This window comes from Aulostomus chinensis, chromosome 6, assembly GCF_037954235.1.
Source record: "Aulostomus chinensis isolate RoL2024-O1b breed Wild chromosome 6, RoL_Achi_v1.0, whole genome shotgun sequence".
NCBI classification, from domain to species: Eukaryota; Metazoa; Chordata; class Actinopteri; order Syngnathiformes; family Aulostomidae; genus Aulostomus; species Aulostomus chinensis.
Window position 1 is genome coordinate 795,001 of NC_141325.1, and position 24,694 is coordinate 819,694.

Consider the following 24,694-nt stretch of genomic DNA (forward strand, 5'->3'; position numbering starts at 1 on the left):
CACCATCACCACCATCATCACCATCACCACCATCATCATCATCACCACCATCATCACCATCATCACCACCAACACCATCACCACCATCATCACCATCATCATCATCATCACCATCATCATCATCATCACCACCATCATCATCATCACCACCATCATCACCATCATCACCACCAACACCATCACCACCATCATCACCATCATCATCATCACCACCATCATCACCATCACCACCATCATCATCATCATCACCATCATCACCATCATCATCACCATCATCACCACCATCACCATCATCATCACCACCATCATCACCACCATCATCATCACCATCATCACCATCATCATCATCACCACAACCATCACCACCATCATCATCACCATCATCATCACCACCATCATCACCATCATCATTATCATCATCACCACCATCATCATCATCATCACCATCACCATCATCATCATCACCACCATCATCATTATCATCATCACCATCATCACCATCACCACCATCACCATCATCACCATCCTCATCATCATCACCACCATCATCACCATCACCATCACCACCATCACCATCATCATCATCATCATCATCATCATCACCACCATCATCATCATCACCATCACCATCACCATCACCACCATCACCATCATCATCATCACCATCACCATCACCATCACCATCACCATCACCACCATCACCATCATCATCATCATCATCATCATCACCACCATCATCATCACCATCACCATCATCATCTCAGTCACCGGTTTCATCACGTCCATCTTTCTGGATGTCTCCGGTCTCATGGGGGTGTGATGACCGTCTCCTGCCCCGGCAGCCCGCTGCTCTGTCCTGGTGGCCTAGCGTCCCTCCATGTGTTCCAATTAGAAGTTCAGATATCACGTTTTGTCTCAACTGCTGTTTGACTGCAACAAGTCCTGCATCTGTGGAACCGTTAACGCTGTAGTTAACACGATCCTGACGTCTTTTACACACCAGCATGCTTGTTTTTAGTAACATCTAGGTGTCTCTCCTGATTGGTTGGATGTATTTGGGGGCGGAGCATAAACTCCCCCCATCTGCCCAAAGGTCATTATATGATGTTCCTAGTGGAATGTTCAGGTAACAGCTGATGTCATTCATCTTCCCCGAATGCAACTGGCAACCGGGAACTTTTCCCACTTCTGACTTCCTGAACTCATCCGTGTTGGACTGCGACCACTTCGTTGATCGCATAGGTCCCCTGAGTAGGTCCATGAGGTCTTCAGGTTGTTTGTTTTTAGAAAAAAGCTTTTGAATCTCAATCCACTTTGTTGTTCTGAATAAATAATTGCAGTTATAAGTATTGGTTCCTTGTCTATTTTGAAATATATTCTATCATCTGAAGCTTCCTGCTGTTGTCGAGCATGTTGCCTCTTTACGATGGAACAAAGGGTTCACCCAAGTGGAAGAAGGTTTCTAATTCTTTTCATCTCTATCACAGTTCAGTGATTGATGCTGATTCCAGTTTCTTATGAGTCCTGAATGTCTCAGGACAGAAGGGACATAACTACAGATGCTCCACAACAGGAAATGGGGTAGGAGCTCTGGTCTGAACCCAGATGAGGTGAACCTACCCGAGTGGTTCTTGCTGCGGCTGATAGACCAAAGGTGGACGGTTCTCACTGAGCTAAGAATCCCCAGATGTCAGAGGTGAAGTCTTGACCAAACTTTGGGATTCAAGTCCAAACAAAAGTAATGTCCTTCCAACATCATGAGGCCGACAATCATAAGTGTTTTACAATTACAAACATCATGACTTCTTCTATTTATTTATCCAAGTTCCAAAGTACTTTGTGGAGACACAAGGGAATAAGAAATAAGTGTAAAAACATTGAAGTTTTCCATCAAGTCAGAATTTCTTACATCTTCAGACCATCTTCGAAGTTAGGAGTGGTGCAGGGAGGTGTTTGAAGTCCTACAGGAAGTGTCTTCAGGCTTCTTGTGTTTCCCCCTGATGACCTTTAATGACCTCCATGACCTCTGTAGGCTCCTCTAGACTCTTGTTAGCAACCCAGGTTTTTAAGACTCCACCATCCACCAGTCTGGTGTTTACTGGTGGATCTGATGTAGAACTGAACCTCCACCATCCACCAGTCTGGTGTTTACTGGTGGATCTGATGTAGAACTGAACCTCCACCATCCACCGGTCTGGTGTTTACTGGTGGATCTGATGTAGAACTGAACCTCCACCATCCACCAGTCTGGTGTTTACTGGTGGAACTGATGTAGAACTGAACCTCCACCATCCACCAGTCTGGTGTTACTGGTGGATCTGATGTAGAACTGAACCTCCACCATCCACCGGTCTGGTGTTTACTGGTGGATCTGATGTAGAACTGAACCTCCACCATCCACCAGTCTGGTGTTTACTGGTGGATCTGATGTAGAACTGAACCTCCACCATCCACCGGTCTGGTGTTTCCTGGTGGATCTGATGTAGAGCTGAACCAGTCTGGTGTTCACTGGTGGATCTGATGTAGAACTGAACCTCCAACATCCACTGGTCTGGTGTTTACTGGTGGATCTGGTGTAGAACTGAACCTGCTGATAGCTCCAGCTGCTGGGAACCACACACCTGATCTCAGGTCTCTGACCTGGGAACGAAGGAACCAGACGTTCTACTGGGAGAACCTATTTTTATTTTTGCTTGGAAGCAAGATTCTAAGTCCTGCCTCTATGAAGTCTTATCAGGGAATGTAATTTATTTGCTAAATACTTGATACGGCATCATTTTCTAGCACGTTGGACTCAAGGAGGATGTGAAGTCTTGGAGGTCAGAGGTGTGAAGTCACTGGTTGTAACCTGACAGGAGCTCTGCACCTACAGATCTGATTGCATGTGATTTCATTTTCTGGTTCATGACTCAAAGCTTGTGGTCATGTGGGAATTCTTCACTGCCACATCAGACCTACGCAGCAAATGCTTCAATATGGCGGTTGGACCCCCCAGAGCTGACCGAGGTCACCAATATCCCGTTTACTGGTTTGAACATCTTACATTACAATGCTGTTTGAGGAGGACGCGACTTCCTGGGAATACCGAGCTGGATCAGCTGTTTCCTGCAGGGTGGTGCATTGTTGGCCCCGCCCACAGAAACATGTCAGAGGTGAGGGATGATTATTGCATATGTTACCGAAAAGATAACTGACCTGAACAGGAGCCGCGAAAGTCAAAACATTTTCACATAAATAAAAAAAGAACATCAGAAAATCAGAATAAACAGGTGTTTTTTCCTTCAGATCAATTTTCTACAGTTTGAAAACAACCGATGGACAAAGAACCCTGAAAGAAAGAAAACTCCTTCAACCACCCTGAGTGGCCGCAGGTCAAAGGTGAGTCTGTTCAGGATGTTTCTGAACTCCACAGTTCAAGTAGCTCAACGTTTTAAAGCTCGTCTTCAAAGACTTGCATGTCTCGTAGACTCAGACCAGGAACCTTGAAGGACCAACTGCTGTTTAACACATCAGATGATGACACAAATAAAATGGACACGTCAGTAGCGTGGAGGGATGAGGGTCGATCCTGAGAACAGCCGAAGTCTGTTCAGCAACTGACGTCAGAACTGTGGACCACCACCGCCGCCACTCCCGACCATCAGCCACCGGTGATGGCGTTCACACAGAAGAGGAATGAAGGGATCAACACAGTCTCAGGATAGATTAAAAAAAAAGTCACGTTCATAGTCACAGATGTTTACAAGTGTCCTCCTTCATGTCCGCTCCATCCACCATGTGGTACCTGCTGCCACAGCAGCTCGTAAGGAGACAGAACCTAACAGTAGAGTCTGGATGTTGTGTGTAGTTGTGTGTTTGGTGTGTTCAGTTGTTTTCAAAGAGTGACAGCAGGTCATCGTTGTTGTTGCTCGGGAGGTCCGGGGGTCCCAGGTAGGACAGCAGCTCATCTGGGTTGGTCAACTCAGGAAGAAGCTGCACACAAACAGTCGAGATGAGTTTCTGTAAGTTACTTTCAACATGGCGTCCCCCAGGGGTCTGTGCTGGGGCCTTGGCTGCTGTCGCCACAGTCACTTCTGTGAACACAACAACGCTACACTGATGACACACCCTGCTACGTTGCACCGCTGGATCCTCAGGGGTCTTCAACAAAATGAGTATTCAGAAGCTTTTTAACATCTGGCATGCCATCACTGAGCTGACCTCCAAATACACGAGTCCAATCATTTCCAATATAGTTTTCCTGTCATTTCTGTTCTATATTTTGTTCCTAATATTCTGACATAAAGGGGCCGGCGTGGCTCAGTGGTAGAGTGGCTGTCTAGCAAGCCAAGGGTCGCTGGTTCCATCCCCACTTCCCCCAGTGACCATGTCCAAGTACCCTTGAGCAAGATACTGAACCCCTAACTGCTCCTGATGGCCCTGAGATGGACTGGTGACCCGTCCAGGGTGAACCCCACCTCTCACCCAATGTCAGCTGGGATAGGCTCCACCCCCACAACAAAAGTGGTAAAGAAGATGGATGAATGGATATTCTGACATTTTTTTGATTTCCTGCATAATTTTATTGTTGAATAACTCATTTTCAGTTTTGCTGGTAAAAAAAAGTATTTACCATATAAGTAGTTCACCTGTGATTATGAGATGATTCCAGTTATCACGTTTCTTTATCTTGTTTGTGAGAAATCTAATCCCAAGTACTGCCCTCCAGGGCTTCAGTTAGAAGTATTCATATCAACAGGAGCAGAACACTGTATTTTCACTTCCAAGATACATCTCCGGTGGGATCAGACCAGTGGAAAAAGGATATTTCTCTCCTGTTGAGGACCCTGGTGTTCCCCTGGGTCCTGGGACCCCCCTTCCAGATCCACTGGTTTGTTACTTGACATCAGAGGTTGAGTCGGGTCTATATACTCACGTCCAGAGAAGGTTCTGGAACCTCCGTAGTTCCCCCGAGCCCAAAGGAGTTGTCACCATGGAGACGGGGATTGTGATTGCTACGCTGCATCATCTGGTTGCTGCCCCCCAGTTGAGGGTTTCCATGGAGACCCTGTGACTGCTGCTGGGATAGAGGAGCACCATGGGAGGTGGAGTCCAGACGGCCTGAGACTGACATCTGAGAGATGAGAGGAACCAGGATGAAGACGAATTGATATCGAACATCTGATCTAACTGGTTTCCTTTGAAGATGATGATGATGTCATTGTACCTGTCCAGCCAACTGATGTGGGGGGGGCTTGTCGGGGGTGAGGAGGGCACTGGGCAGCTCAGACTGGTAGGAGAGGGGGGGGGGCCCAGGGGAGGAGAAGTCCCCACCAATCCCTGGAGTCCCAGGACCAGCACTGAAGTCAGAGAAGGTGGCAGGCTGACCGGGGTAGGATGGAGCTGAGGGCACAGATCAATCTAGTTGATTGGAGTGGACCATCTTCAGAGCTGCACTGATTAACAGATCAATGATGACCAGTCTCGACCTTCATCGTTACACAAGTGACACACATCAAGCCTGAGTTCCTCCAGACAGCTTCGCTATTCAATGTCAGATGAGGAAACTGAAGTCAATGATGCTGATTGATTGATTGACTGATTGATTTTCCCACCTCCATGATCAAAATCCCTCTGATACAAAAAAAGTATTTCAGTTTTGGTTCTACTTTAGCTCCACCCCCTCCTCTGGAGCCTATGATGCCCCACCCACAGCACCATCTGATGGGTTACACATCAGGAGGAAGCTGAAGCTCCTCCTCCTTTTCATCCATTCATCTCGTATAACTGAAGGCATTCTGACTTTTCACACCAAAATTTCCATTTCTTACCATAATTTTATCATTATCAGCCTCTTTGATGACTACCAAGTGGTATCAGCACTGTATGATCAGTTAACGCCTCCAGGAAATGACATCACAGAACTGTGGCTCCATCACCTGCTTGTTCCCCGATGAGCCGATCATCGACATTTTATTCTTAGTCAAGTGTAAATGAGCGAATCTTTTCTTGGTTTGGATGCTGATCAACGGCTCAATAAATGTCAGAGCGGCGAAGAGATCCACATTCAGGTTTAACTGATTTCAGGACTTTGGCGTTAACAGAAGTCGTGAGCTGCTCAGCGGAGCGAAGCCGGCAGGGCTGCATCGGATCTTCTGCTGTGGCTCATGTGCAAGCAGGTCTGCCATCTTGGATGGTTATAAACGACAGCACTGCTGGGATCATCCCATGCATGCTGGCTAGTGTCTGCTAGCATGTAATGATTAAGTTGCTATTACATAATGGATGTACCATAGCATGTGAAGTGTCACTGCTCATCCTTGTTTCTTTTGGCTTCGTCTTGAATGTGAATTATGGAGGACAATAACAAAGATTACAGCCATTAGCATGTGAGGAAAAGATTAGCAAGAGCAAGTCAGGTTTGCTAGCCAGCACTAGCCTCAGTTTTCTGTTACTGCTACATTCTTACTCTGCTTCAAAGACAACCACAAACCAAGAAGTTGTTAAAGCAATTTCCCACTTATTTCAAAGATCTTGTCATTAAATATAGCATGTGTTCAAGTTGCCATCATCTCCCTCACACAGATGTTGCTTCTTTTCTTTTGGAAGGCAAATCTGGTCCTGACAGATAATCTCATGTGATTTTTCTCTTTGGACCCAGAAGTGCCCGAGTGAATCTGGTCCACGCACCTGGTCCAGGGTAGTCAGGTGTGTTGCTGCTATTACTGCTGCCCCCTGCAGGCAGGGAGGCGTATGGCATCGGTGAGGAGGCAGCAGCAGCGGTGGAGGAGGAAGAGGAAGGGGCAGGGCCTAGTGATGCGATCATCTCCATGACACTGGGTAGAACCATGTGACTGGGGCTGAGTGTCCGGCAACGCTTCAGGACCGGACCGTCAGACTCCTCCTTCACATGGATGTCCGGCTTGACAGGGACGGGCTTCCAGCTGCACACTGGGTCAATAGTGATCTCCTCGTACTCAGAACTGATGGGGGAGAAGGAGACAGTGATCACCTACGCCGGCCTCGGTGGGTCATTCTTCAGAACTTCACTTATACGTCTATTATTTGTAGCGTATCAAAGGTTCTTTTTTCCTGTAATCAGACACTTCATTCTCATGTTTTTCTCACGCTGGTCACAACAATAGTCAGTGCTGATGTCTTACTTCTGAACATAGATGAGGATCCCCAGCATGTACTGATCCACCTCCAGACCCTCCAGCAGAGCCGTTTTACTGTGCACGCACGCACACACACACACACACACACACACACACACACGTGGGCACATTAGAGGCTTCCACAGGACCACCCAAAACTTAAAGGTGTCATACACGATGTCATGCAGTAAGAAGAGGAAGCGTGCGTCTGTCATACTTGCACACAGGGCACCTCCATGTTCCTCTCTCACAGTTGAGCTGCAGATATGACTCCAGGTCAAAACACTACACACACACACACACACACACACACACACAAATGTTGATATAAAACACATTCAAAGTGCTTTACCTGTGACAACAAACAGCCAAATGTGCAGCAACATGTTATAGAGGTGTGTCATCACCACGCACAGGACAGTCGGCTGACTCGACAGCTGGACGTTGGAGGTTAAAGGTCGAGTTTGCAGCATGTTGCTTCAAAAAATAAGTATTGACTCAGGGAATGAATCTGCCTGGATCACCTCTGACGTGCGGTCACTGCAGCCCTCTGCCTGCATGTCAGTTTCTGTTTTGTTGGGATATCTCTTGGGAGGTGGGAGTGGTGCCCCCTAGCCTTCTTGACAGGTAGGTGACAAACACCTGCGGTTTGCTTGTGCTGGCTGGCGTTTAGCTCACACGGGGAAGGGGCGTACGCCTCTGGTGCCAATGGGTCTGTCATTTGAATGAATCTTGTGTTTACAAGCTGCAGCAACCATGCGAGGGCTCCAGCTACAGGACGGCTGTTTTCTGAGAGGGACTTAGAAAACATCTTTTTTCCAGGCACCAAATATTCCTCTATTATTCCTGTTTTTGCAAATCTTCCCAAAGTTTTCCAACTATGCTGTTTCAACAATCCAGGAACATGAATATCATCAGGAAAACGACAGGCAGAACTTAAGTTCTCTGTTGTTTCCTTACAGTTGTTCTGTGTGCTCATGACAGAAACATTTGTGATGTTCAGGGTTATCCAGGTGCTTGGTGACATCATTATGACATGTTTATGACTAATGTCACTCTTTCAGGAAGTTTTGATCAAAAAATGCTACATTTGGAAAAAGGACAAATTCTGGAAATCCAGGTCGAGTCTGTTTTCATGACCCAAGTCCAAGTCACAACAATAGTTTCTCAGTACCGATGGTGGGCGTCTGGGACCGCCGCACCGCCTGGGTGTCAGTATAGACTGACCTACAGGATTTGTATTACAGCAGAGGCCAGTTGGCCGGTGACATCTCAGTGCGTGCAGCATTGTTGAACCTGTATGTGTCTGCAGTCGTGACCTCTGGCCGGCAGCTGGATGCGGCGGAAAGTGATGGGACATTTTAAGGAGACTCTGATGGCGGTCTGCTCCACGCCGTCCTCCCCATTCAAGCCAGGAGTCCCGGGGATGGAGCCACTGCTGAAGTTCCTCTTTACTAACACACAAAGAAAGGAAACATGAAGCAGAACCAAAACTGAGACAGAACCAGAATCTGGTGGAGGTCTACTGATCCAGATGGACCCTTCAGACCTTTGACCTTGACTACAGGTGAACCCCAGAGATCAATCACCTCATTTTGAAGGGCCTAGCGACACTCATACATCACCAATCAACAGACGTGAAGAATATCACAGGATCCCCTCCCCCAACCCTTCATTTGGGGTCAACATATTTGAACCAGCAACAGTTGGTTCAAGGGTTACGAGAAAATGAGGACATTACAACTTTAGGCAGTCTGGAGCACTCGAGTGTGAATCGAGGCACTCGTCCTCACAGCGTTCTCAAGGACCTCCAGCACCTGCTGGACCCTCTGGTTTGATTTACATCGTCTGAAAATAAACTGGAACCAGAGAAGAGTGATCTGGGATTGAGTGGCAACCACACACTCACACCCCATCTGTCTGAGAGACGCACCCCTCACACCACGCGCCTGGCGCTCTCAGGAAGCTGCAGGAACCCTCACAGCTCTTATGGTTACAACAGCAACGAATAAAGACAACGATAATTCAAGTTGTTTCCCAGCTGCGTGTCATGTTTGACATCATCATCATCCTGTACGAGAGGTTCTGATACTTCTATCAACACTAATCTAAACCAAGCTGATGAACTGGCTGTCAGTGGGTCGGATTCTGATCCAGAGTTCAGAGCCACGAGCCCCAAGAAGGAAGATTTTTTTCTCCTGATAGAATCTTCCCTGCTGAGTTCGATCACCTGATCAAAGTCACCTGATCATGAGCAGCTGGCTGACAACATTCCCTCTCGAACCTGTGAAGGTTCAACAATGTGGAATTGAAGCCGTGGGGGAACTTCTCTCCGTGGCTGCAAAACAAGAGGAAAAATCCAAGCAGCCCGGTTCCTTGATGACTCACCCAGGAGTCCCGCCCCCACCGCCACACGTGCACAATGTTCTCAGGACTGTAGCAGCTGCTGCAGCGACACCGGCCTATTGGCTGGGACGGTCAGCTGCCTTCAAGCATGCAGATATTTTAGTCTGCCAGGTGGCTGAGGTGTGGGTCAGCCCACCCACATTTGAATCTCTTTGTTTGGCTCGATATTTCGAGCAGAAATCCTGGAAGACTCAGGGGACAGGAAGCAGTTTTACCAAAGCTTTTGATTTCACATTCCTGTAGGCTCATTCCTCACGAATGGTCTGGCTCCGCCTCCACTGAGGTTTGTATCCAAGAGGTCTGACATAAATAAGATGTATGTCCTGAACACATCAGCTGGAACAGGAGTTAGATGTTTAGCCAGTGGCGTGTTGGGCCTTCCAGGAGTGTTCTGAGCACGTGCACAGATAGGAGTCATTGGACTCAGCATCAGCTTCCTCACACCTCCTCATCAACTCGATTTTTGACCATAAATATCAAAGCAATGAACAAGAACCAGACCTACTCATCATCATTTGCCAAAGAAAACAGGAAGTACTGCATGAAGGGGTGAAAGCATTCGAGTTCCTGCCGGGAGTGCAGGCCGACCTCCAACCTGAGCCGTCCCGTCTCAGCCTGCCGCCACGTCAACACACACATTCACCCACCAAGATACTTCGGTGTTTTAACTTTAGACATGTTCCACTCTCAGCTCTGCTGGTGACAGAGGCGTTACCACGGCAACCAGAGGATGCTGATGCTGAGAATGATGCTATGATGTCACAGGAGATTAGTAGACCAACACACCTGTCAGTCACTCATGTGTCATCATTTCCTGCAGTAATAAATGGGATAAATATGATTGACAGGAGGAGGAGCAAACATTCTCAGTGTGCCATCATTTTGATTCACCTTTTTGATTGACAGCAGGAATTTAAAATTTAAAGATTAACATCAAAATCAGGGTCAAGGTTCATGGAGTCTTGACAGCATCTGCCGACGAAATCAGAAGCACCTGACATCATGAGGAGAACAGGGGATCAACAGTGGTGCGCTGCGGCGCTCGCGTCAGACCTACTCTTGGTGACGCAGTGCTCGGCTGGCAGCAGCCTCTTCTTCATCAGGCCCTGCAGCACCGAGCGAACCGATGGACGGTGAACCAGCTGGAGGACGAAGAGGTGGGACTGCAGAGAGACAGACAGGCGGTTGATAGGGAGTCCACACCTCCACACCTGGGTGATGTGATACAGTGTGTGTGTGTCTGCATGTATGTGTCTGTATGTGTGTGTCTGTAAGTATGAGTGTGTGTATGTATGTGTGTGTCTGTAAGTATGAGTGTGTGTCTGTAAGTATCTGTAAGTGTGTATGGTGTGTGTCTGTAAGTACGTGTGAGTGTGCGTCTGTAAGTATGTATGTGTGTCTGTAAGTATGTGCGTGTGTGTCTGTAAGTATGTGCGTGTGTGTCTGTAAGTATGTGCGTGTGTGTCTGTAAGTATGTGCGTGTGTGTCTGTAAGTATGTGAGTGTGCGTCTGTAAGTACGTGTGAGTGTGCGTCTGTAAGTACGTGTGAGTGTGCGTCTGTAAGTATGTGCGTGTGTGCGTCTTTAAGTACGTGTGAGTGTGCGTCTGTAAGTATGTGTGAGTGTGCGTCTGTAAGTATGTGTGAGTGTGCGTCTGTAAGTATGTGTGAGTGTGCGTCTGTAAGTATGTGTGAGTGTGCGTCTGTAAGTACGTGTGAGTGTGCGTCTGTAAGTATGTGTGAGTGTGCGTCTGTAAGTATGTGTGAGTGTGCGTCTTTAAGTACGTGTGAGTGTGCGTCTGTAAGTATGTGTGAGTGTGCGTCTGTAAGTATGTGTGAGTGTGCGTCTGTAAGTATGTGTGAGTGTGCGTCTGTAAGTATGTGTGAGTGTGCGTCTGTAAGTATGTGTGAGTGTGCGTCTGTAAGTATGTATGTGTGTCTGTAAGTATGTGCGTGTGTGTCTCTAAGTATGTGCGTGTGTTCTTACGCAGCAGCAGGCTGTGACAGTGATCTGGATCGTGTTCCTGCCCAGCTGGCACACTTGCTTCAGGTACAAAGGCTTGTGGGAAGTTTTATTGTCGCCTCGTTCGATCGTGAGAGGAGTTGCGTTCACGCTCACCTGAGGGGCGGAGCAGGGTTTTTTTAAAAGAGCAATGGGAAAAGTGAGACATCTGAAGTGAACAGACACAGTCGGCATTTGATTAAAAAAAATCATTGAATTCACTCTTGACAATTGACAGAGGCAGGATGTGATGAGTACAGACATCACGAATCGTGGTTCGAGACGGAGAGCGGCCAGGACGCCTGGTGAAAACACAGCACAGTGATGCTCGCTCTCCTTCCAACAACAAGCTAACAGCAATCAGCTCACGTATGAGCTTTTAAAACTCAGACTCTAAACGCTCTGACAAAACCATCTTTGTTATAAAGCATTGGTGCACTTTTGAAGGCGACGTCCTGCACCAGGATTCAAGTCCTCATTGACTATGGAACAGAACTTTCAAGGTTTCTCGAACCAATACTTTCCAGACTCTCAAAGCCTTCATCATTACATCTGACATGCTAGTGTGCATTTAATGTCAGGGAAATAGAGCTGATCAGATATTCTGATGACGTGATGTTTGCCATTTCAACTCCAGGATGGTTTCATTCCAGATATTAAAAACATTCTGGTGAACTTGAGCAACCGTGCTGATGAAATCTAACACTTCATATTCTCCAACCTTAAAAATACTTGCTAAGGTTAAGTATTTTCCAAATGTCCCTGTACATCATTAGAAACTTGAACTTCAACTGCTTCAAGGTTCTACTGAAAAATATTTCACCAGAAGGCAGACGTGTCAAGAGTGGAGAGGAAGATTGGGATGAAGGTCAGACCTGCACGGAGGCGGGCCAGTTGGTGTTCATCTGTCGATCCTCATGGTGGTAACATTTGAACTGGAGCTCCAAGTCTGGCCTGAAACACAGAGAGCGTTGACGCCACCCAGATTTATGAGACAACGTCGCCTTTTCCCTGTAACTGAGGAAATCTTCATGTGATGCAAGAGGGGGACCTTTGTTATGTAACGGTAGCGATGTGAACACGGTCGGCTACAGGCTGCTGTGTGTGTCCTGTTTGACTTGTCTACCTGCTGCACAGAGCCAGTTTAAGGGTTCAAACCGATCCTGCTCACACCTGCTATCAGGATCCATCCTGAGGCGTGGACCATGAGCGGTCAGCATTCATACCAGGAGTGCACACACTCAGCCATCACTGGAACCACATCTGGAGCTGGTCCGGACCACATGTGACCACCTTCTTTCAGCGGTGTGAAGACAGATCCAGAAACTTTTTATTAATCCATTGTGAGAAATTCCAAATTACACACTCAACTGCCTGAAACAGCTACCACAAATAATCACAACTATGACTGGCTGACCGTCGTAATGGCACACATCCAAATTCTACAAAGCACATTTGATTGTGTATGTAGGCTAAACTTGAGCAGTGTGAAGTCAGATGAGTCCCACACCCTCTGAGGGAGCCTCGTCAGCGGACGTCCTTCGCTTAGTAGGACAAACCATCGCTGATCAGAAGTACGGTGGATGTGATCAGATCGAGCAGATCCCACCAGGACGGATCCTAGCAGCAGGTGTGAACAGGACCTTAATGTGGATTCATATTTAGCTTGTGTATTCAGCTGCAAGGGTTAATGTTTGGGTGAGGGGCTATACAAAATATATGAGTGAGTGAGTGAGAGTGAGAGAGAGAGAGATTGTGTGTGTGAGTGAGAGAATGAGAGTGTGTGTGTGTACCTCATAATCAGTGTTTTGTAGACAGTATCCCGGAGCTGGAAGACATGGTTGCTGACAGCCAGGTTGTGCTCCAACCTGAACGGCTCAAGGACCACACCGTCACGTACTGGGAAGGTCAACCGCAGGTCATCACTGGGGTTACCTGAAAACCACGCAGTCAGTACAAAGATATGAGCAAGCTAACAGACCTGGGATACGCTACCATTTCATGATGTCTCTGTATGTGCAATAAACTCCCTGGGTTAACTCATAAAGTATACGGTAAACTCCCTGGGTATACGGTAAACTCCCTGGGTATACGGTAAACTCCCTGGGTATACGGTAAACTCCCTGGGTATACGGTAAACTCCCTGGGTATACGGTAAAATCCCTGGGTTAACTCATAAAGTATACGGTAAACTCCCTGGGTATACGGTAAACTCCCTGGGTATACGGTAAACTCCCTGGGTATACGGTAAACTCCCTGGGTATACGGTAAACTCCCTGGGTATACGGTAAACTCTCAAAGTATACGGTAAACTCCCTGGGTATACGGTAAACTCCCTGGGTATATGGTAAACTCCCTGGGTTAACTCTCAAAGTATACGGTAAACTCCCTGGGTATATGGTAAACTCCCTGGGTATACGGTAAACTCCCTGGGTATATGGTAAACTCCCTGGGTATACGGTAAACTCCCTGGGTATATGGTAAACTCCCTGGGTATACGGTAAACTCCCTGGGTATATGGTAAACTCCCTGGGTATACGGTAAACTCCCTGGGTATATGGTAAACTCCCTGGGTATATGGTAAACTCCCTGGGTTAACTCTCAAAGTATACGGTAAACTCCCTGGGTATATGGTAAACTCCCTGGGTATACGGTAAACTCCCTGGGTATATGGTAAACTCCCCGGGTATACGGTAAACTCCCTGGGTATATGGTAAACTCCCTGGGTATACGGTAAACTCCCTGGGTATATGGTAAACTCCCTGGGTATACGGTAAACTCCCTGGGTATATGGTAAACTCCCTGGGTATATGGTAAGCTCCCTGGGTATATGGTAAACTCCCTGGGTATATGGTTAACTCCCTGGGTTAACTCTCAAAGTATACGGTAAACTCCCTGGGTATACGGTAAACTCCCTGGGTATATGGTAAACTCCCTGGGTATATGGTTAACTCCCTGGGTTAACTCTCAAAGTATACGGTAAACTCCCTGGGTATAAGGTAAGCTCCCTGGGTATACGGTAAGCTCCCTGGGTATACGGTAAGCTCCCTGGGTATACGGTAAGCTCCCTGGGTATACGGTAAACTCCCTGGGTATACGGTAAACTCCCTGGGTATACGGTAAAATCCCTGGGTTAACTCATAAAGTATACGGTAAACTCCCTGGGTATACGGTAAACTCCCTGGGTTAACTCATAAAGTATACGTAAACTCCCTGGGTATACGGTAAACTCCCTGGGTATACGGTAAACTCCCTGGGTATACGGTAAACTCCCTGGGTATACGGTAAACTCTCAAAGTATACGGTAAACTCCCTGGGTATACGGTAAACTCCCTGGGTATACGGTAAACTCCCTGGGTATATGGTAAACTCCCTGGGTTAACTCTCAAAGTATACGGTAAACTCCCTGGGTATACGGTAAGCTCCCTGGGTATATGGTAAACTCCCTGGGTATACGGTAAGCTCCCTGGGTATATGGTAAACTCCCTGGGTATACGGTAAACTCCCTGGGTATACGGTAAGCTCCCTGGGTATACGGTAAGCTCCCTGGATATACGGTAAGCTCCCTGGGTATACGGTAAGCTCCCTGGATATACGGTAAGCTCCCTGGGTATACGGTAAGCTCCCTGGGTATACGGTAAGCTCCCTGGGTATACGGTAAACTCCCTGGGTATATGGTAAGCTCCCTGGGTATACGGTAAGCTCCCTGGGTATATGGTAAACTCCCTGGGTATATGGGAAACTCCCTGGGTATACGGTAAACTCCTTGGATATACGGTAAGCTCCCTGGGTATACGGTAAGCTCCCTGGGTATACGGTAAGCTCCCTGGGTATACGGTAAACTCCCTGGGTATATGGTAAGCTCCCTGGGTATACGGTAAACTCTCAAAGTATACGGTAAACTCCCTGGGTATACGGTAAACTCCCTGGGTATATGGTAAACTCCCTGGGTATATGGTTAACTCCCTGGGTTAACTCTCAAAGTATACGGTAAACTCCCTGGGTATACGGTAAGCTCCCTGGGTATACGGTAAACTCCCTGGGTATACGGTAAGCTCCCTGGGTATACGGTAAGCTCCCTGGGTATACGGTAAGCTCCCTGGGTATACGGTAAGCTCCCTGGGTATACGGTAAGCTCCCTGGGTATACGGTAAGCTCCCTGGGTATACGGTAAGCTCCCTGGGTATACGGTAAGCTCCCTGGGTATACGGTAAACTCCCTGGGTATACGGTAAACTCCCTGGGTATACGGTAAACTCCCTGGGTATATGGTAAACTCCCTGGGTATACGGTAAACTCCCTGGGTATATGGTAAACTCCCTGGGTATACGGTAAACTCCCTGGGTATATGGTAAACTCCCTGGGTATACGGTAAACTCCCTGGGTATATGGTAAACTCCCTGGGTATACGGTAAACTCCCTGGGTATATGGTAAACTCCCTGGGTATACGGTAAACTCCCTGGGTATATGGTAAACTCCCTGGGTATACGGTAAACTCCCTGGGTATATGGTAAACTCCCTGGGTATATGGTAAGCTCCCTGGGTATATGGTAAACTCCCTGGGTTAACTCTCAAAGTATACGGTAAACTTCATGGAAGCAGTAAACCCTCTGGTTGTTCTCACTAAAAGAAAGAAGCACATGTGCACCTGTAGGAGGGGGAGCGGCCAGGCCAGCCATGTTGGGTTTGATGTCAGGCAGGAAGGAAGAGGGTGTTGGCTTGACATCACTGTTGCCAGGCGACATGTAGGGCGGGGCCATAGAACTGCCTGGAGTGATGGGTGGCGTTGGATTTCCAGGAACCGGGGAGCTAGGGTAACCTGGCAACCCTCGACCCGGCTAAGACAGAGAGAGGAGACATTCCTTCTTTGGTTATTGATGCAACAAGGTAACTGGAGAATTTACGTTATGGTAACACACACACGTCATCTTAAGCCTGGTTTATGCTTCTGTGTCGCGTCGACGGCGTAGGTACGGTGTCGACGCAGACCCCTACGCGGACCCTACACCATAGCCTGACGTGCACGTCCAAAAAATCCTGACTACGCGTTGCGTCGTGAACATCAAGGACTGTGATTGGTCCGCTCAGAGGAGGTCGCCGAATGCACGAAGAGGTGGAAGAACCTCCGCAACAAATGTGTGTGTCTCCGGAAGAAAATGGCCACAAGAAGTCATGTTTGTCATGTTCAAAGTTGACAGTTTGATTTATGAAAGCCAACAGTCATTCAAAGAAGAGCACTGCACTTTCTGTGGTAAATAGTTTTGTTTTGGAATCCGACAAGAGCCCCCGAAAGCATACAAAGACACAGCCACACCCCCTAGCGGCTTGGCGCTGAATTGCAGAGCAACACGCTCCTTCGAGGCAGAACTACGAATGTTCAATGACGGCGTAGGGTCTACGCCGTTGCAGCGACGCAGAAGCATAAACCAGGCTTTACACCAGATGGTTGGTTGAAGGAGTTGTAGACCCCTCCGGCGCCTCCTGTGGTCAGTGCGTTCAAACCCCCGCCCTGGCTGTTGAACTGGTCCTGCTGCACAAACACAAAGATGTCTGTGAAACACACTCACTGGCCAGAGAGGGTTCCTGGCAGGTCTCTGGGTTACCACTCTGATCAGATGTACACTGGATTGAGTTTAGGAAAATTAGCTCAACAGGCATCCGTCTAATCATGTAAGATCTAAGGATGATTAAGAACGTCTTCATTGGTATCTCATTCTGTATAACCACCAAAATAAGCAGCATCCATTCTGTACTTGGGGGGGTGACCCAGAAGTGGGGCTTAAAACAGAAGTGGGCATGGCTTAACCCTTGAGGTGTGTTATTTGCTGAATTGGTTTCAATAAATTAATAGGGATTTATCAGAAGTTAGTAGATTATTTATTGAAAAAGCCTGAGGTGAAGCTTCAGATGTCTTTGATCAGCAGACTAAACCAACGATGAGCAGAACAGCTCAGCTTCTGCTGCGCTGACGTGATGAGGAGCGAAGCCTGACTGCTGGTTCAGAGATAGAGGGGGGGGGGGGGGGGGGGGGCGAGCGCACACATAACATGGGGTCTGACACAATAAAAAAAAAAAGCCACAATGGAACCGGATGGTCCAAGTTTAGCATCAGTCCAGGGTACCAGGTACAAGAGACTGTTGCTTCTGATGGACAGGGAAACAGAAAACGTGTTTATAAAAGTCCAAATAAAAAAGCAAGTGAAACATTACTTTTATAAAACAGTGATTAATGACAATAAATACTTTCAGATCTGGTATGAAACTTTATAAAGCAACGCTTTCATTTTCCCACTGATGTATCTCTGGTGTATCGTAGTATACTGGTCCGGCCTGATTTTACACTTCATATCAAAGCAGTAAAAAAGCAAGCTTAGCCACAAACCCTCCTCACCTTGTAGTACTGAGAGTTGGGGGGTCCAGTAGGAGGGTACTGTGGGAGGGGCATTTTATGGCTCTGGTATGAAGGAGAGGAGCCTGCGCGTTGGGAAGCGGGGCCTGGACCACCGGGACCTACAGGTGAACAGAAGGATCATAAACACGTGAGCATGACAGGCAATAACTGGCGAGCAACAAGACGCTGGTTTCAAGTACACACTAGTACACCTGAAGCTAGCCTCAATGCTAGGCTAGGCTACTAATCCGCTAGGACTCAGGGGGGACTCTTGATTGTAGGAAATTACTTTTACAAACTATTAAACAAAAAATGACTATTTAAGCGCTAGTTAGTTCACAACAACAATTCTGATCTACTGTGCGTTTATTACAGTTGAAGTTTTTTTTTGTTTTGCACACACAAATCTCAGAAAGATCAACTCCAGCGATCTGTGTTGTGGCGCCACCTGCAGGCAGCTTACCTGGATGGTATGGCACGTTGGGCCCAGAGTACTGTCCGGGTCCCAGGTGACCGCCCCCTCCTGATCCTGGCATGGAACCAGGAGCACCACCAGGACTGGACATCACATTCACACTGGAACCGACTGGAATGCCATACTGCTGAGACATTCCTGGGAACGGCTGACCAACCACGGACAAGGATATCTTCTGACTTCTCACTTACAAATTCTGGTTTCAGCTATTTTACACTGACAACATACTAGAAACAATAACAATTCTGAATAGTTTTACGCCCCTCCCTTTCTGTATACCACATTTAACCACTGGGACAAAGTCAACCTTTAAATCAGATAAGATTTGCTAAAATCAGATTAAATATTAAATACAATCAGATCAACTCAAACCAGAATAAATAGTGATTAAAATCAGTTAGGAAGAGCTAGGCTCAGATTAAGGATAACCAGTTTATATCCACTTCTCCATATGACTACAGCTAATCTGACAAGATTAGTTTTGATAAGATTAAATCTAATCAAAGAAATTAAGCTCGAACCAATAAGATGAGCAACGATTACACGAAACAATAAATATGAGATTAGCAGTTATCAAATTAAATATAAAATAATAATAATAATGTGTTAGCCATAATCAGATAAAATATAACAAATAGATTAGTTACAATCAGACTAAATATCTAATATAATCAGATAAGTGATACTCAGACTCCATTGATAGATGGGCCGACTCACCTCAGAGTTGCAGGGCCGTTTGAGGCCTTGTTGGGGCCTCAAATGGCCCTGCTGGGTTCCAGGGCCATAATTTGGGTGCTGAGGGACCCGTTGGGGACCCCCTCCAGGTCCATACATGGGGCTCATAGAGGGGGGACCCCTGGTAGGTCCAGGGCCCATCCCTCCAGAAGCCATGCCAGGAGGCCCACGGGGGCCAGAATGGGCCATGAACTGGTTATTGTAAGCCGGACCCCCCATCTGGGTCACACACAAACAAGAAAATACCTGAGATTTGTTTACATCTGGTGGTGCTGAGGATGATGAGTTTCCCGACTAACTGTTTAACTGGTGGAAGTGTTGCCACCATCTTGGATGTGCTTTATCAGTGAAAGCCGGTCGGACAGTTGCAGCAACACGGTGCCTGATCAAGGTGAAGATTTGCGCAGAGGGCGATTCTGAATTGCCACATTTAGCCACTGCAAGTCATATCAGGACGTTTGATTCTCAGATCAGTTAAGAGCTGGCCTGGAGCCTTCAAGGTCTTTGTTTGGACCAAGGGATTTCAATTTCACGTGAGCATGAATCTTCGCCTTCAGCGGGTCAGCAGCTCAAATCTCGCCTCTCTGACCCACCTGTACCTTTAAACGGACACTGCGTGTCTACCTGCGTGTCTACCTGTGAACCTTCAACTTGCTATCGTCACCACGGCGCTCAGAATAGTCGTGACCTCACAGGAACTAACCCCCTCACCTGTCCGTAGTTCATTTCCTGGTTTTGTTTCTCCTGAATGGCGGCGACGGTTGCTGTGGCAGTGGCGGTTGCCGTGGCAGCGGCGGCCGCAACAGCAGCAGCAGCAGCCTGAGTGAAGTCAGCAGAACCTCTGGAGCCGCTGGGGTTGGATGGGTAACTGGAGCCAGAAACAGAATATGTTAGAGATCACATGGTAGTTTTCAAGAAATTCAATGTGGATTTAGATAATTTGCATTTTAGTGAAAGCTAGTATCAGTTATAACTGATCTTCATCTATATCTCCTAGCCTCATGCTAGTTAGCTTAGCACAATGACTGGTAGTGGGTGGGAAGTGTTAGCGTAGCTGCGTCTCTGCCTGCATTGATACCAGGAGGGTTGTGTGTAACCTTGGTGATGAACACCAGTTTAACATGAGGAGACGTTGTAGTGGTAGAATCAGACACGTAGCCGGAACTACTTTCCTGACTGGGAGCAGTGATTTGACGCAGCACCTCCAAAGCTCCACTGGAACTTGGGTCAACAGAACCAAAGGTTTTTGAGGACTAGAAGAGCGACTGCTGCTACTGATGATGAGGAGGAGGAGGATTCCTGCTGGACACACCAGCATCCTGGACCTGAGCTAGCTGATGCTAACACTTCCCACCCACTACCAGCCAATGGGCTAAGCTAACTAGCCTGGACCTGAGCTAGCTGATGCTAACACTTCCCACCCACTACCAGCCATTGGGCTAAGCTAACTAGCCTGGACCTGAGCTAGCTGATGCTAACACTTCCCACCCACCACCAGCCAATGGGCTGAGCTAACCAGCATCCCTGACCTGAGCTAGCTGATGCTAACACTTTCCACCCAGTACCAGCCATTGGGCTAAGCTAACTAGCCTGGATCTGAGCTAGCTGATGCTTACACTTCCCAACCACTACCAGCCATTGGGCTAAGCTAACTAGCCTGGACCTGAGCTAGCTGAAGCTAACACTTCTAACCCACTACCAGCCATTGGGCTAAGCTAACAAGCCTGGACCTGAGCTAGCTGATGCTAACACTTCCCACCCACCACCAGCCAATGGGCTGAGCTAACCAGCATCCCTGACCTGAGCTAGCTGATGCTAACACTTTCCACCCAGTACCAGCCATTGGGCTAAGCTAACTAGCCTGGATCTGAGCTAGCTGATGCTTACACTTCCCAACCACTACCAGCCACTGGGCTAAGCTAACTAGCCTGGATCTGAGCTAGCTGATGCTTACACTTCCCAACCACTACCAGTCATTGTGCTAAGCTACCTAGCCTGGCTCTCAAATCCTGAGAGAAGGAACTGTATCTCTTTGTCAGAGCATGTTTTCTCATCAGAGAAACTTCTTCTATGTAACCCACCTTCCTGTGTACCCCCCCGGTCCTCCAGCATAACCCCCGCTCGTCCGGCCATACATGCCCTGGTTCAGGTACCCCTTGTTGGGCTCAGCATAGCCCTGCTGGCCCATGTAACCTCCAGGACCACTGGCCATGCCAGGCCCCACGGGGCCCTGCATCATGGGCCCCCCACCTGGATTGGCCCCAGGCCCCATCACCCCTCCACCTAAACCCTGAAGCACATCAACCGTCACTCCACATTCTTGTAATTAATGGAAGAACATTTTTCCTGTGTTCTTTATTTCACTTCCCCTGCCCTGCTTAGTGATGTCATACCTGACTGGCTGAGGGATTGGTCACGCCCCAGACGGTGGTCACCACGGAGAGGGACCCTGTGGGCTGATTGGTGGGCTGCTGCCAGTTGGAGGGGTCATAGGGGAACGAACCCTCACTGTAGACACATTGGTGGAGTTGGTGGATGGTCATCTTGGTCAGACACTGAGAACAAGTGCTGTGTGTGTGTGTGTGTGTGTGTGTGTGTGTGTGTACCTGTGGGGGTTGTTGGCCAGCCCAGCCTTCATCTGATTCAGAGGGTTCATTGTGGGCAGGGCCTAATCGGACAGGCCAGCTCCTGCAGATGCGACACATGATCTCAGTCGATTGTTAACAGAACCATCACGTCTGTTGACAGGCTGATAACAAACAACAAATCAAAATACTGGTCGACTGGGGCGTCGCTAAGAGGAGTTGCATACACGTCCAACGCGTTTCATGACTCTCCAGTCAATCATGAAACACAAACATCTTTATTTCCCACTCAGTTACCGAGGAAAAATCAACCTTAACAGGAAGTTCCTATGTGAAACATAAACCCAGACGGTCAGCTGATCTCTGACCGAGTCTGACAGACCCTCAAAACCACACTACATCGTGATGATCGGTGCATCTGCACCGACTAGGGGCGGAGCCTGAGGGTGACATCACACACCAGCATTTACTGAGGACTCAGTGGAAGACTGTCTCTCCAGGTGCCTCCAGGACTCTCCAGGACCCCACTGAATTTCCTAATAAGGAAAACAGCACAAAGATGTGCTTGTGTGTGGTTTAAGGGCAAATAACACACACAAACACACACACACTGAAGAAACGTTAAACTTAAGTACATCAGCTGACCCGGAGACAGCCAGCGGACAGATCAGTGACACATAGATGTGATAGTAACGATAAGCAGATTAATGTGAGGAACCAGAGGAACCCGGACCATGAACCGTGTCCCAGCTCCCGGCTGAATTCACACTGATCCGGCTGTAAACCACTGGACCCTCCGACCCCGTAAGTCAGGGTCCGTGAGTTTGGTTTCCCGTGATTCACACTTCCTGGATGCTCCTAACCCATCGACTCAATTTTCAAGCCTTTCTTGACGTTGCCCTGACAGTGAAGAGTACCAGCCGGGCTGCATGTGGGTCAGAACCGTAGACAGGTGATGTGAGGAGAACCAGACATTTTTCTCCATGCTTACGAAATCTTCTGGCTCCATCTATTTTTCAAACACCTCTCCAGAACCTCCTCCCAGGAGCTGGCGGCGCTTCCTGTCAATCACCACATCACCATGTTACACGCACAAGCCACCAACTCAGCAGCCGCAGCATCCTGATAGTTTGTTGAAAAAAATGACTTGATCAATATTTGATGATCAAACCGATCCTGCTCACACCTGCTATCAGGATCCGTCCTGAGGCGTCGACCACGAGCGGCAGCATTCATACCAGGAGTGCACACACTCAGCCATCACTGGAACCACATTTGGAGCTGGTCCGGACCACATGTGACCACCTTCTTTCAGCGGTGTGAAGACAGATGAGTCCTGGACCCTCTGAAGGAGGCTCATCAGCTGATGTCCTTCGCTTAGGAGGACAAACCATCAAAGCGCCTGACCAGGACGCTCGCTTCTTCTCTCATATTTGAGCCAATGTTTCTCCAGCATCAGCTGACCTCTCCCTGACCGCCCAGACACGAGGAGGTGCCCGTTCCTCCAGGTGTGAAGACGCTCAGCAGAGCTCACCTGGTGATCAGATCCATCAGATCCCACCAGGACGGATCTTAGCAGCAGGACAAGAACAAGTCCAAAGACCCATCTGACGTCATTACACCTGATCTAAAGCTGTCATTAGTTGACGTCACACTTCAGCAACGGATGAACCTCAAAACTGATCCTCGTGCGTCAGTCACTTTCCCACGAGCAAGCAACCCTCGGGCCAGAGGGCGCGTGAACGCTGCACACATGCACGCGCCCTCAGTATCATATCGATCATATTTACAGGACTGGGGCAAACGGAAATGCTCCGACCCAGCGGGTCCGTGGTTCCGGTCCCATAGAGACAAACTTCATCCATGGAGACAAAATGAGTGTCAGAGGACATTTTGAGATTCCTTCAAATGCAGCGCCAGGGACAGGCTAGTGCTAACGGCTAACAGCGGCAGTAGCAGAGCTGTTAGCCGTTAGCACTAGCCAACAGTCGCCTTCGCCGAACGACGTTTAAACAAAGACCGACGCTGGCACAGACAAAACGCGGGACCAGAACATCGAACACCGCCGTTGAAGAGATACTTTACTCAAGAAAAAATAATTCCATGTTCACTGCTGTTAGCACCACGCTGACATGTTCGCCTAGCCAGCCCAGCTGGTTTGACAATGGAATGCTACGATGCTAATAGTTAGCCACGGGCTAGCTTCTCCCTCCAACACAACCTGGTTCGGCGTCTCCGGACCGGCCCGCCCGGCCTCTGGACACATTTTACGTCAAATATACATAGAACCGTTTCTATCTTGTAGTGAAACGGAAGGAAACGTTCACCCCGGGGCCAGCTTACCTCCTCTACTTCCCCGGTATCCGAGCCCTGCTCCGGGGCTCCGTGGTGTGAGTGACGCCGGGCCTCCGGGGCATCAAGAATCAGGCGCCAGGCGAGCAGCGAAGCTGGGCGAACCCGCGCAAACACGTCCCGAACGGCTCCAGAACACCCCGGTAGAACCCTGCACGGAGTCCCGATGTTCCCCTAGGAGCCCCGACTTCACCTCCGGGCTCTAGCCAGCTTGTCCACCCAGCCGACGGCCTCTACGTACGATTATCCGGCTTCAGCAGGCAGCACCATCCCCCGCTGCTCCGCGGGCAGAAAACAGAGACGCACCAAACGTGACAAACCGCGATGGGCTACCGAGCCGCGCCGGCGAGGTCCGTCCGCATCGTCGCCGCCAGTAAAGCCCAGAGAGAGGAGACGGAGGCAGCGACCGAAGCAGAGGAGGGGACACACACATACACACACACACACACACACACACACACACCCCCGCCCGCGAGGACTGATCACTCATCATTGGCAGGACTCAGAATCGTCATCTGATTTGTGGGTCTAAACTTCCATTTCGACAAGAATAAACTGTTTTAATAGGGACGTCCCAATCACAGACCACACCGCATTCTGCATGTTCATTATTG

The 24,694-nt window shown here is 48.4% G+C and overlaps 1 protein-coding gene across 3 annotated transcripts; it reads right to left on the reverse strand.

Moving 5' to 3' along the window:
* Nucleotides 1–3,256: 3,256 nt before the first annotated feature.
* LOC147259591 (zinc finger MIZ domain-containing protein 2-like) lies at nt 3,257–24,536 on the reverse strand. 3 transcript variants are annotated; one of them, XM_086205647.1, is made up of 21 exons: nt 24,072–24,536; nt 21,750–21,831; nt 21,537–21,651; nt 21,225–21,433; nt 19,855–20,011; nt 19,126–19,362; nt 18,397–18,556; nt 17,934–18,052; nt 16,980–17,069; nt 16,191–16,380; nt 13,336–13,477; nt 12,418–12,496; nt 11,528–11,659; nt 10,600–10,705; nt 8,433–8,590; nt 7,354–7,421; nt 7,143–7,211; nt 6,670–6,962; nt 5,207–5,382; nt 4,916–5,113; nt 3,257–3,972 (listed from the first exon to the last, which is right to left on the reverse strand). In XM_086205647.1, exons 2-21 carry the CDS (start codon nt 21,797–21,799, stop codon nt 3,865–3,867), a joined length of 2,856 nt encoding a protein of 951 aa, XP_086061773.1. In that variant the 5' UTR covers nt 21,800–21,831; nt 24,072–24,536; the 3' UTR covers nt 3,257–3,864. The 3 variants fall into 3 exon arrangements, with proteins under 3 accessions (XP_086061773.1, XP_086061772.1, XP_086061774.1); XM_086205646.1 differs by having other exon boundaries at nt 16,980–17,072; nt 24,072–24,535; XM_086205648.1 differs by lacking the exon at nt 16,980–17,069 and having other exon boundaries at nt 24,072–24,535.
* Between the last annotated feature and the right edge of the window lie 158 nt (nt 24,537–24,694).

Bases quoted from the DNA above. Each gene is read 5' to 3' on its own strand.
- LOC147259591 (XM_086205646.1), bottom strand. From the start codon at position 21,799: ATGAACCCTCTGAATCAGATGAAGGCTGGGCTGGCCAACAACCCCCAC. The intron at 21,652-21,749 runs GTACACACACAC...ATGTGTCTACAG, and splicing joins CTGGCCAACAACCCCCACAG to TGAGGGTTCGTTCCCCTATG. The intron at 10,706-11,527 runs GTAAGAACACAC...GTCTCTCTGCAG, and splicing joins CTGTCACAGCCTGCTGCTGC to TCCCACCTCTTCGTCCTCCA.